We start from the raw sequence: 13046 nt of genomic DNA on the forward strand, positions 1-13046 counted from the left end.
TGAAATCGTTGGAGTCCATCTAGTGGCAGAAGAGCAGAAATCAGGAAATACTCTGCTTTTGGAAAAAAAAAAAACCCGTATCTGCTTAGTGCAGGGCAGATTGTTTCTGGCAGTCCATGCTCCTCCTGTAAACCCAATATCCAAATGGTTCTCAGTTTATGTCTTGGCATAACGTGACTGCAGGTTTCCCAAAGCCTAGGATGCATTTTTCTGTACATACATCAGCTGAATCAGCATCTGCTATAAGCTGATTTGTCACCAAGCACTCAGACACATGGTCTCGTCCAGGGCAGGAGGCTAAAATGGTTAACATGAGAATAAAAATGTACGATGACCCCCATCCAGCCACACTTCAACGTATCAACTTCAGCAAGCACTGGTTTCTGTTTAATTTACTGTGCATACCTGGGGACTGTGCCTGCCAGCGTGCTGTGTGCTAGACACAATCCTTGGCCCTTGGATCATCCACCTTTTCCTGCACAGAAAGCAGTGTGTCTTCACACATCAAAGTTGAGGTTCAGCTCCGGGTAACATCTGGAGGGGATCATGGTGAATGTTTTGTTTGACTACTTTTATAGTGTTGGCCAAACAACATTGCTGGGGTTGTTTTTCTCTCACCCAACCACCTGCTGTTGAACTGGAGACAATTTTCTAGCAATACAGCCAAGCTTGGTTTGCAGCTCTGGACCTCAGTGAGCATTGAGGCAATGCCTACAGGACATTGTACCAGTAGTACCTCATTCTTTAAAATAAATAAATACCAGAGCAAATCAAAGGCCTTTAGAAAGCTTGTGGTATAGTCATAGTCCAGTTGCTTCCAGGATAGCAGTGGAAACTTTTTGAGTTTGTAGAAGTGACCGTGTTGCTGGAATACATTTGTTATGGCTTGCTGCCATCTTTTCTTCCTTTACTCTCTTCTGTGTTTTTGTGCTCTGAATTGTTCCACAACTAAGCAAGAATGTGAGTGAAATTTGCTGAGGATCCTTCCAACGTGAGTGTGTTCCTGGGCTTCTCTCAGGCCATAGCCTAGCCTTCTCTGCGTGGGACTGTTCCTCTATTTATTATTTCTGCATCAGCTAGGAAACCTGATGTGAGAACTGAATGTTGGTCTTGCAGGGAGAGCTGAACCAACAAAGAGGGCTTGTCCCGTCTAATTTCTTGGAAGCTGTGACTTCGGATGGAGACATGGTCAAGGAACTTCATTCAAAAGATAAAGAAGCTTTTCCACCGAGTGCTGAGAGCCAGGTAAGATTGTGTGACTCTGCATAATACAGACGTCCAAACTGTGATGTGGCTGGAGATCAGGCATTGTGCAGCATGCAGCATCTGATGGAATCATTTAAATTATTGCGTGCAGCTCAGTTCATCCCATGGGAGACGCTCAAAAGTTTAGAAGGGAGTGCTAGGAGCTCTTCTTGAAGACTTACCTATACTGCAAAAAGAGGCACAAAGCAACAACATCCACTGGGCCTCAGTCTCATTTATGGTCAGGTGAGCAAAGAGCATCCCAGGACCCACCAGCAAATTCTTTAGATCCTCAAAAGGGTCAGTGGTGAAATCCTGCTGCAAGCAAAGCAGTTCAGCCAGCTCCCCAGACACACGAAATTCTTCAGATATGCTCATATCCATGCCACAGAATTCTGGAGTTATCGACACCAAAACACCAATGCTCTTCCACCCATCCTGAGTTAGATATATCTTAATCCAGTCCGAGGTGCTTCCAGATAAATTCAAAACACACTGGGGAGTTTCCCAAACAGGTCTGTGGGGTGGACCCTAAGGCTTTGAAAGCATCCCACAGATGCAGGGAATTCAAAGGTTGAGCTAGCCCCTTGCCTTATGTTGCTGATACTCTTGAAACAAATGCTTAATTGGGAGATTTGGGTCATCTGCCAGATTCAGTCAGTCCTCCGTGGGTGAGGCCAAAAGCGTAACACCTCCCTGGTCACTCCTGGACCTCATATGCTGTGTCATTCTAGAGAGTGGGAGGAAGGGAGGGACACAGCTTGGTCCCAGCTCACATGTACTCAACCTTCAGTTCTTCTTGGGAGGTTATTGGCACCATCAAGTGGTGCCAGACCCATAAAAGCGTGTAAGAGCAGGCCCAGGTTGGCTCTGAGCGAGTCCTTAAGAAAGTACGTGGCCCTCTGTTGAACTCCTCACTGATGCCACCATAGCCATCCTGCTCTGCAGCATTCCTTGTCCTATTTTTCATGCTCAGCTTTTCCTTTTCTCTGTACCCACTTCCCATTTCTATCTTCAAATGCTACCTGATCTCCCTTAGGCTTCACCTGCAGCCAGCACCTCTTGCTTCCAGGCATTTCATGTTCTGTGTGTACAGGGTCTGCACTACAGCCTCGATGCCTTCTGAGGAAGAGCAGGTGGCCTGACTCAGAAATAAAGTTTGTGGGTAGCCTGTTGGATCATCTTCTAAACTCAGAAGTTGTCTGGGTCCTTTGTTCTTACCTGTTTAGGATACTCAGTCCCTTTCCTCCCAGTCCATAAGTGCTGGCCCATGCTGGGGAATCACAGGTTAATAAGCTGTTACTACCAGGGTTTAAGAGCCCTGAGGTTACACAGGTCTAACTTTCCAGGGGGGAAACAAGCATTCAGAGTGGGTTCCCTTCTTCAGTTTCCCTCCCAAAATGATTTACTCTTCACAAATTACTCATCTATTGGAATAGAGGGTGCCAAAGAGGCACTTGAGGTTTTACCTGAACCAGTAAAATTAAAACAAGGTTGAATTCATAGTGTAGCTTATTACAGATCGAACCTTGCTTTCTGGCATCAACCAGCAGCAACAAGGGCCTATTTCAGGTGCCAGCCCCAGCCTGGGTCCTCCCAGAAACCATGGGGAGGTTCAGGTAACCTTCGGGGCTCGGAGAGCTGCTCTGCCACTTGCAGATGTGAAGGGTTTGACTTAGCTAATGGTGTTTTATTAAGGGCGAGTAAGGGAGAGGAACTTGGCTGATAAACAGGATAACATATACAACAAATCTGCCCTAATTTCAAGGGTTCCTATTTGCATCCCTCTCTTCTGTTTTACTGGTGAGGAAACCGTGACACCAGTTTGACCTGCCGTGTCCCAGGCTTTGTCACGGGCCTCACAGGGTAACAAGGTCCTGTCTGCTCGGCTGCTGGGCGGGCAGCACGAGCTGCTCCTGCTTGCTGTCCTGCAGCTTGCTGCCGCTCCGCGTTCCTCTCCGCTTTCCACTGCTGCTGGGTTTAGCGGCGGGTGGCTGTTCCCCTGGACACAGCGGTTTGGCCCAGATATCCCTGCATGCTCAAGGCTATAAGCTTTTTTCCTATTGTTCATGACACCTTTTTTTTAACAGACACGCCTTTCAAACGTGATAAAAACAACCCATATAAAATAGACATGTTTCAGGCTTGCCTGCCCTTCAGACCTTTCCATGTGTCTCCAATTCTCTCTGCCAGGGATCCAGCAGAGCTTTCCCTTGCATTGGCTCTGACTTTGGGTCTGCAGAGCAGGAAGCTGTTGCCTTAGGTCAGGATTGACTTGGTAGTTTTGGTAGTCGGCTGATCCATGAGCTGCTGTTCTTGATAGTCTGAAGTCTGGGGACTTGGAAAATTCAGCTGATGATGATTAAGCCGTTTTTATTCAGTGGGAATCCACATTAACTATCCAGGCATGACGTTGTGTTGGCTGCTTCTGTGTAGTGACAGACGGCCTCCTGTCCTGCTGCCTCCCTGCTTCACCAGGAGACCTGTCCTGCCTCCTGCTTGTGCTTTGTGATCCAGATCTGCCTAAACAGCTTCCAAATATGACGCGCATGTTTGCCCCCTTTTAAAAGCGGTACCTTTACCCTGCTCTTAACCAAACTTGTATGAGTTAATTACATTTAAGTGTGTTTGGTGATTACTGAGGAGAGACAGAACCTGACCCCACTGAGTTTTTGGCTCTGTCACAGCAATCACAGCACCCCTACCTATGGGCGGAACACCTGATGGGTAAGGCAGAAGCAATACCTCCTCCTGTAAAACATACATATTCTAAGGACCATCCCGAGCTGGAATGAACTCTCACAGTGATACAGCCATGCCTGGGGCTTTCCAAACTCCAGCGACATATTCACTCTGTGGAGTTAAGGAACTCGCTTGTTGAAGTGTTGTTGGCACATACAACACAAACAGAAGCACCTTTGCTGCTGCTGTTTGCGATGGGGGGAGTAGGGGATATGCAAAAAATCCCCAAAGGCAAAAGATGCATGGCAGCCTCTGGAGAAGTATTGTTTGAATCCTCCGAAAGACAGCATGGCAAAACAGACTCCCATCAAATTTACCAGTCCCAGCTTGAGACCTAACACATCAGGGGGTATGTGTATGCGCCACGGTATCACAGCAGAGCTTTGGACTTGTATTAAAGCTAGTTCCAACTTAACAGAAGTTTCTCCAGCATGATCGTGACTGATTTTTAAATCGCTTGTAACTTCTTGGATTTGCTGTTTTCATCCTGTCTGTTCTTCACACTTCCCTTCTCCCTGCTGCTGTGCCAAAGGCCTGAGAATAAGGACAATTTACTTTCCAAATTGAACTGGGGAAGGTGGATCATTTTGAATTATTTCTGAGTAAATCTTAAAATGCTGGCAACTGAAAAAGGTGAAGCAGTTTAACTTTAAACTGGCAACATTTGGGGTTAGATTAAGCAATAAAAAGTACAGCACAAAGAGGAATATCCAGGAAGTTATGGTCACAAACTCGGGCCCTGAAACACTCATGCTCACCGACTTAGAGCAGTTGCTTTAATGCTGCGGCTGTCGAATGAATATTTTTGCATCAGTAATATGCAGTTTCTGTCAAAGACTGATTGTAAAGCAACTTCAGAAAGTGTTTGATTCTAATTGATTTCATGTATTTATTTCTGCCTGTATTATGCACCCGTGATGGTTCTTTTCTTCAGAGAATGAGGAAGAGAAGAGTCCAGTGATAGATATGAATGATACATAGAGAGAGAGAGCAACCATGTAAGTTTGTTGAGAAGACCTCTTCAATCTCCCACCCAGCCTAGCGTATTAAAGGGTTCTGTAGTTTACTCCTTTTCTTGCTTGTAGTTTGACAGGCTGGTTTGGGGCTTTGCTAGCAAGTCCACCTTCAAATCCTCTGGCGGCAGACCTTTACCTGCCAGATTGGTTCTATGTTAAAGACAAGCCGTGATCTCTTCAGCACATGAAGTGCAATTGTTTGGAACAATTATCTGGTGGTTTTGGGGACCGTGATGGGACTGTGCTGGATATTCAGGTTTAGAAAAGACCTGCTTTGTAATTCAGCCTGGCCCTTCTACCACTGTTCAAGCATGTCAACAGCCAAAACTTCGTTTAGCCTTTGCAAGATCCTGCTCAGGCTGAGCACACCCCATATTCAGTCTGTGGTTTTTTTTCTTCTTGATTTTACTCCTTCCTGCGGTATAGTCCTGAAAAAACCCTGCACACCATCAACTTAAGCAAGTAGTAACATTTAGTCCCTAAAACCAACCTTGTGTGGATAATTGTTCTGTCTGATAACACTTAAAGAAACAATTTTGGGGCCGGGGGGGGGGGGGTGAGACCCCTCGTTTTGGGGGGCAGTGGGAGCAGATCTGTGTTTTTCTTAGTTTCAAACATTGTTTTCCTGAAATCGTGCAAATCAGTAATACCTGAGACATCACTGAAAACGGCCTGAAAACTAACACGACTCTTCTGCTTATCCACCCTAGTAGCTTTTACCAGGATCTTGACAGAGCAATTTTTCCTTCATGTTTCTCTTAGAGAAGAAACCCTAATTTTAGTATCATTTGTCTCTTACCAGATGAATCTGTGAACTGGTTCTGTTGCTTTTCTGCCATATAGAGACCTCTGAGACTATCTGCACGTGCTTGCGTGTGAGAGTGCCTCTGTGTGTGGAAATCTGCCTGGGCATCGTATACCGCAGCTGGGAATCAGCAGGACTTTCAGCCACAAAGACAGGAAACTGCTAGTCGCTTCCTTTTAACTGTTCGATATTTGATAATGACATTGATACTGCAGTATCCTTATTACAGTAAATAATTGTGACATTTGTGAGTTGGTCTGGGTACCTGCCTCTCATTTTCCATGCAGTCTTTCATGCATAACTCTACAGGAGAAATTGTATAAGGTTTGTTGGGCCGCTTCAGATCTGCCCTAAAACTGTCCCACCTTTACAGAAAAATGGTTTCCAGTGGTGCATGGGCACCAAGCCTCCACCGCCCTGGCTGCACAGGGGCCTTTACATCGCTCCCACATCCTTTGGGGCTGCTGAGCCACAGAGCCCAAGGCCTGAGCTTCGTAGGGGAGATCACTCACTGCATTTTGGTGAGACGCCTTCTGATGTTAGCCCAATTCTTTTGTGCGTTTTATCCAAGGATTCTTTGTTGCACAACGCGTAAATAGTTTCTGGAGCAGAACCCAGGGATTCTTACTTTTGCACAGAGCTAACCCAGCAGGCTACCAAGTTAGCCCTCATCTGGCTTACTTTTTCTCTTTGCCTCCGTAAGTCTTGCATTACTGGCTGAAAATGCTTCATCTAGATTCATTCAGATTTATTTCCAGATTTCTCAGACTTGACTAGCACTTGGGCCATCAACACCAGGCGTTGCACCTTGCACGTGCGTGCTGCCAGGAGATGCAAAGATTGCAGGTGATGCTGCAGCATTAGTTGGAGGCGTGGACCTTGCAGGCAGAGTGCTGCTTTCACAAGGGCCAGGCTGTGCCATCAAGCCCTCTGCAGCATGTCCTTGGCAGTAGCTGGCCTTTCAACACAGTGCTGCTATCTGGAGAGTCGCAGAAGTGCCTCTGAAAGTGTGTGGAACAAGATTTCCAGGTGAAAATAGAGTGCGAGTTCAGGAAAAATGAGTTCAGGAAAAATCAGGCACTGCAGTGTTTACTGTAACGAAGAGAGGTGGAGAGGAGTTACATCTCTGTCCCTGTAGCCAGAGACCTTCGTTCAGGTAAGAGTGAGTCTGATGGCACTGTCACTTGGGACAGTTTGAAGTGATTGGTGCAAGACAGGAGGTGACTCTCAACTTCCTGGAGCTGGGAGGGGTCACATATTCGCACCGAGATAGAGCTCTCTGAAAGTCCTGTACTCCTGTCTGCTCAGGGCTGACTTGTTAGGTATTGCACGTACTGAGTCTGGCTCTAGGGACGAGGTTTATGCTCATCTTGTGCCAGAAGTGCTTTCTTCCTGCAGCAGAGTGAAGCGACTGGAATACAGAAGCATAACAACAACTTGGGAGGGGAAGAGAGGTCACAGCCACTTTTTGTGCTCTTCGTCACACAGGAGGTGGGGTGCTGAACCAGCAGTAGGGTGATAGAGCAGTGCTGCTTTTGCTTTTGACCCCAGGGAACTTTAAATAAACTAACCCGCAGGTGTGGCTGTGCTATAGCTGTGGCAGTCTGTGCATCTGCTTGATTCAGCAGCTTTCCCCAGGCGCGGTGTGGGACCAGGACCAAAGCACGTCCAATCCTGCCAGCGAACAGCAAGCAGCTGCTGTGATCCTCACACATTTCCTGTGCAGGGCTAATGTCTTTGCTCTTCAGTAATGCTTCCACCCCAGGCAGAGCATCCTGCTGCCGGTGTCACTAACTCATCTTCCCTGTTGGAGCTGTGGCTTCTTACAGGCCCTTAAGGGACATGCACTCAACTCTGCCTGACTTGGTGGGACCCAAGCAGAGAGATGATGAGGGCATGGTGTCCTCTTCCTTGGCACAGCTCCAGCCACTGTCATGTTGTGTTTTGGGTAACGCCAAGATAGGATGTACAGCTGGGAGCTTGGAAGATGCTGGTTTGTGAAAGCTGAGTGGAAGAGAAGGCGGTGGGACAAGTGCTCTCCTAAGCCTCAGAAACCCAGAGCCTCTTCCCTGGTGAACTTTGCAGCTTCTTGGGAAAGCTTGCCCTGCCAGATCAGAAATGGTCACTGTGCGGGCACCTAAAGCCAGTGAGAGGAGGTCGTGGAAAAAAGGCTGCTGCTGGGAACTGACCTGCCATTAGTATTTTGTGAAGAGGAAACTGAGCCCAGGACTAGGGCACTTTCTGATTTCTAAAAGCCCTTTCCAAAAGGGGCAGCATGTACAGTGCATCATTTGGGACTGTGGATCCCGTTAACGTTCTCAAGTGCTCAGGTGACTTAGGAACACGTCAGTTGCTGTGTGCCACTTGATCCAAGACTTCTGCGTGTCCTGCTCCATCATGAACTTTTTCTCCATTATTGGTGCCTCTGCAGAGCATCAGACTTTGCTTTCTGCCCGTCCTGCGACTAGATCTGATGGGTGCTGAGCAGCCTTGCAAGACTGAATTTCTCTTCTTACCATGACAGACCATGGCCACTGTTGAAGAAGCCTCCCAGCTTAGCCAGCCTCCTTGAACTTCTGAAGGTCTTGCACAGCCCTTGTTCTTACTAGGTTGTCTTTTTCTTACTGTCCTGCCTTCTGTCCCAGAGTATGCTGGGAGCCCACCAGGCTCCCCCAGCCCAGGCAGCCGGCCGGCATAGGTGGATGCATCAGCGTCTGTCCATCCGCGCTCTCAGGAGGTGCCTCGCTTACAGCGGCGTCAGCTGTGAAGCAGCATCTTTCACCAAGTCCTCAGTGGGCCTTTTCTGCTGTCCTGTTCTTAGCCCAAAGTTACGGAATTTCAGAATGTCCGAGCTCAGGCAGGGTCTGGGTAGTGGGTATAAAAAAGTTGAAATCCGCTGGAAACTTCCTAACTGGATCTGCAACTGCATAGAGGAGCTGAGCCTTGCAGGGTGAGGGATAGACTGGTGGGGAGGAGGCAGGGTTCTCTGGCTGAGGTTTATGTGGGTGTAATGTCCTTCATGAGCTCTAACTTCTGCTTTTTTCTTTTGTTTTCTCTTTTTCCCACTCAGTTAAATCCAGATGGGTCTGTTGATCAGAGCGACTCCTCACCAACTCCTCCTACTCTACCATCTTCCTGCCTTGCCATGGGCGAGCAGTGTCCAGAGCAGGCATCGCTGGCCGCTCTCAAATGCAGTGATGTACCTGGTCAGAGTAAAAAGAAGAGAGGCTTCTTCTTCAAAGGAAAAAAGCTCTTCAAAAAACTTGGGTCCAGTAAGAAAAATTAACAGGGGATTTATTGTTCTGTAAAGACTGCCTGCGCAGTCCACACAGGGACTGAAAATTCGAGAGAAGCCCTCTGCAATAAGCTGATTAGAGTATTTTCATAGGGAAAAAGTGTATGTTGAGTAGAGAAAACTCTTCAGTGAGTCTGTGAGCTGTGGGCTCCGCTGAGAGCCCAGCCGTGGGTGCCCACTCAGCGTGGGCAGTGGCTCTGAACACAGTGTCATGGCACGGGGGTGTGTGAGGCCTCAGCTCCAGGATACAGCTACCTCCACAGTACTGTGTCCTGCTCCATGCAGCCCTCAATGCACCGGTTCCCTGTAAATATTTTAATTTAAAAATTACATTCTGGCTGTAAGTTAGCTAAATGGCTTTTCCCAGCAAAGCCCCGGCCCCTTAGGAAGAGATCCCTTGTACTACACGCCCTGGTATTTCTCTGGTCCAAAGGAGGTTGTGTCAACTCCTTCACTTCCTGCAAAGAAGATTTGCACTTTTCTGTTCCCGTGAATCCCCTTTGCTGTCTCTGGGCTGACGAGTGAATTATTTGTACTGTAAACCTGTAAATATGCAGCTGTGCCTAGGAGCACCCCACACTGCCTCAGTCATGTTTCAGCACGAGGATTCCCGTGGAGGAAGCAGCGATACCCTGAAGGGGGTCGATACTTCTGCCTATAGGGTGGGCTGCTGTAAGCTGCTCTTGGCTGGTTCACCTTGACCACACGCTGGCTGGGGACTCCGCCTTATTTATTTGTTTATCTATTTATTTATTTATTTATTTATCGTCTGCCTCTTTCGCAGTTTTATTTGGCTGTTTCAGTGGGCTGCTCCTGAGTTGGAGCATTTGGAGAGCGGAGCTGGGGATGGAGAGTTTGCAGCTATTTTCATATGAGATGATGTGTTCCTTGAGTTAAGACACATCCCTTTCTAAGCCACGGAGAGTTTTGTACTACATGGTTTCTATCCTTTTCAGTGTTTCTTTCTTTGCATGTTTCAGTGGGGTACTTGTTTTGAGAAGGACAGTTATGTGAGGTACGTGAATGATGCCAGCACAGTGTCCACGAGTGTTGATGATACGGTATGTTTTTATTTAATATCAAATTTTATTATAATAAAGTCTATTTTCACAAAAATACATTTTCCTTAAAAAAGCAAAAGATTCAGTGATGCTTCTTGTGGAAGGAGGGGGCAGAGGGGAAAATGATACCAATCACTTGCACCTTGAGGATGCTCCCCAGCACTTCATGTAGGAGCCCACCTTTCCTGTGATCCCGGTGCGAGCTACCTTCTCCGGGAGTGAAAAGTCTTTGCCTCTCCTGTTTCAGAGACCTAATCCTGGAGGAGAAAGCACCGAGGTGCGGTTATACGGTGTTAATACTGTGCCTGAGCGCAGTTGTACCATGTCCAGGCCTCAGCTGGACATGCACGTAGCCCTGCTGCACTGCCTGGGTGGCTTCGTGCAGCGTTAGTCCCTGGATCTGGGCACTGGACCCCTTCACTGTGGGTGCCACCGGGCCCGGGGGGGACCTGCACAGCCAGATTTCTTCCCGCAGTTCTGTTCTCTGCTCTTTGGTGTTACCTGTACGTGGGTGCTCCTGGATATGAAGGGCACGGGGCTGAAGCGGCTGTCCTGATACTAACGCCCGGGCCGTACAGCCACACTCGCGCTTCCCTGTTGTGTCGATGTAGCAGAGCAATGAAAACAGCATCAGGTATGGTGGCTACCTCCAGACCACAGTGTTTCATTCCCTGATGATTTCGTTTTTAGAATAGAGCAAAAATTAAGAGGTCAATGATGGGTTTTGTTAGAAGTACAGCTTTTACTTTTAAAGTTTCAGATGCTTTGGCATTTTCCATTTTTTAATTGACTCCTCCACAGCGAGCCACCTTCAAGCCAGGCTGGGAGCACATACCTGTGGAGAAGATCTGCGTATCCCTTGCAGATGTTGGCTTCTTTTCATGACGGGGCAGTTTGGCTGGGATAGACGAACTCTCTGCAGTTACTGTGTCTTCTGACGCACCCACTGCTGTGCTCGGGTGATAGACCGAGACGATAATCTGCTTTGTCAGAACAAATGGCCCCGGTAGAGACCAGCCCCACCACAACAATCTTGTAGGTGGAATCCACAGTCCACTTGCAGCCTCCTAAACATCTGATGTAACTTCCAGAGAGTCCAGGTGCATCTTGTGCCAGCAGTGACTGGTCCTGTCCAGCCAGCAGGACCTGTCCAAGCACCGCCAGCAGCCACTCGGAGGTTGTTGCAAGGGTCTTCTCCCATGTTTCTTACCCAAGAGATTAACAGCCTACTGCTAGGAGCCCTGAATCAGTGCTGTGCCTAGAGAAGCAGCTTTGCTGCCTCTGCGTGTCCCAGTTTGGGGTTGTTGTGGAGACTGCTGCCCTATGCAAAAGTCTAAATGTGCATTGTCAAAAATGCCATTATTATTGGTGTTGATTTTTGTAGTGCCACCACGGCAGACACACATGTCTTGGGCTACTCGATGTCCAATCCTCCTGTGCGGACCTGCTCTAGCTGCTCGGTTCTGCAGGGCCTTAACCCTGTGTGGTCTCTCTGATCTGAAGAGAGGGGTGGAGATGCTGGAGACAGACTGAGCTTTCCTCCAGTCTTGCTAGGAGTTGCACTTTTTCTGCTTGTTGGCCTAGAAGATGTCTGGAACTGAGCAAAGCTGCTGTCTGTGGCATCTGACCCCAAGAAAGGAGAAGAAAAAAGGTGGGTTTTCCCCTCTCATCCGGCTGGAAGAGTTCAGCTAGATGATATTCTTTATATGCTTCGATATACTTTGGCTAAAAGAGGGAAAAATAAGGAAACCCCGAAAGCTCTGAGGTCAGACCACAGGTCTTCGTCTTGGCTCTGTACCTTGCTTTTACGCGTCATTGAGTAGTTGATGCTTCATGGTCCCGTCAGTGGACACGTGGGCACTGCGATCTGTGGTGTTAGGTGGGGCTCTGCGAAGGCCACTGGTCCGTAAATGCCTGTCAGCTGTGTGGAGTGGCAGTTCTGCACCTTGGTCCTCTGGGAATTCAGCCAAGGTGGCAAGAGTCACTGTGGGCTTCTCTGGGGATCTTGCAGGATTCCCCTGACAGGAGGGACTCGGTTGGGAAGCTGCTGCACCTTAGAGAGAAATTTTTCAGGAGGATCTCGGTGCTGCAGTGAACCACTGTCTCCTGTGGAGGACAGGAGCCAGGGCAAGGACAGACTGAAAGTTTTGAAGTAATAAAGTTGCTGCAGCTATGATGCTGGAAGGAGTTTCCGTGACTTCTGAAGCAGACTTGAGTGATGAAAGTCATCAGCGACCCAGTAATTTATCTTCAGCTTGCCCTGTCACGGGGGAAGTTGGTTGCCGTTCCAACTGAACTTACCAGCTGGAGTTTCCTAAGCGAGCTGTTTAAGGTCTTTCGAAAGAAACTGCCTGTCGTTGCTTTTATCAGTTCATCAGGGGATGAACTGAAGAACAAAACCCTTAGGAAGAAAAGCAGTGGCTGTAACGTTTTGGGGCCTGCCCAGAGGTGGAGGCCGTGTCTGCAGCCGGTGCCTGCAGGATGGCTCCCTCGTTCCTGGTGCTCCCGTCCTCCCTCCTCAGCTGAGCCCTTGTGACCAGAAGGTGCACGTTGTCTCTCTGCTCCCCCGGCATGTGCTGGGCTGCCTCCCAGCAAATTTTGCTGGGATAGACACAGACTCTCATCATTTAGCAAAGTCACCCTAATTCAGTTGGTTCCCCAACACCATCAGGCTTTACAGCAAAGCTGAGAGAAGTCTTTCTGAGAAAGGCTTAAGACCTTCAGGATTTGGTAGCTAAATGCAAAAGGCTACAAGAAACAAAAAAATAAGGTAAAATGCAAATATAATCTAGATGTTCTGCTTTGCACCCTCTGCTTTTAATTGCTGTGCTTGTGCTTTATCCCAAGTGTTGATGGCACATCTGTGCTCTGAGGCGCCATTG

The 13046-nt window shown here is 48.1% G+C and overlaps 1 protein-coding gene across 1 annotated transcript in view; it reads left to right on the forward strand.

Annotated features, from left to right (window-relative positions):
* The window catches only part of TSPOAP1 (TSPO associated protein 1), a 72004-nt gene extending 61779 nt beyond the window's left edge, over positions 1–10225 (forward strand). The window contains exons 29-30 of the mRNA XM_075169055.1: positions 1117–1245; positions 8879–10225. Of these exons, the coding sequence (XP_075025156.1) occupies positions 1117–1245; positions 8879–9094 (345 nt within the window). The 3' untranslated portion in view covers positions 9095–10225. The remainder of the gene's footprint in view (positions 1–1116; positions 1246–8878) is intronic.
* The last annotated feature ends 2821 nt before the right edge of the window (positions 10226–13046 follow it).

The sequence above is a fragment of the Calonectris borealis genome, chromosome 19 (genome assembly GCF_964195595.1).
Source record: "Calonectris borealis chromosome 19, bCalBor7.hap1.2, whole genome shotgun sequence".
In the NCBI taxonomy this organism is placed as follows: domain Eukaryota; kingdom Metazoa; phylum Chordata; class Aves; order Procellariiformes; family Procellariidae; genus Calonectris; species Calonectris borealis.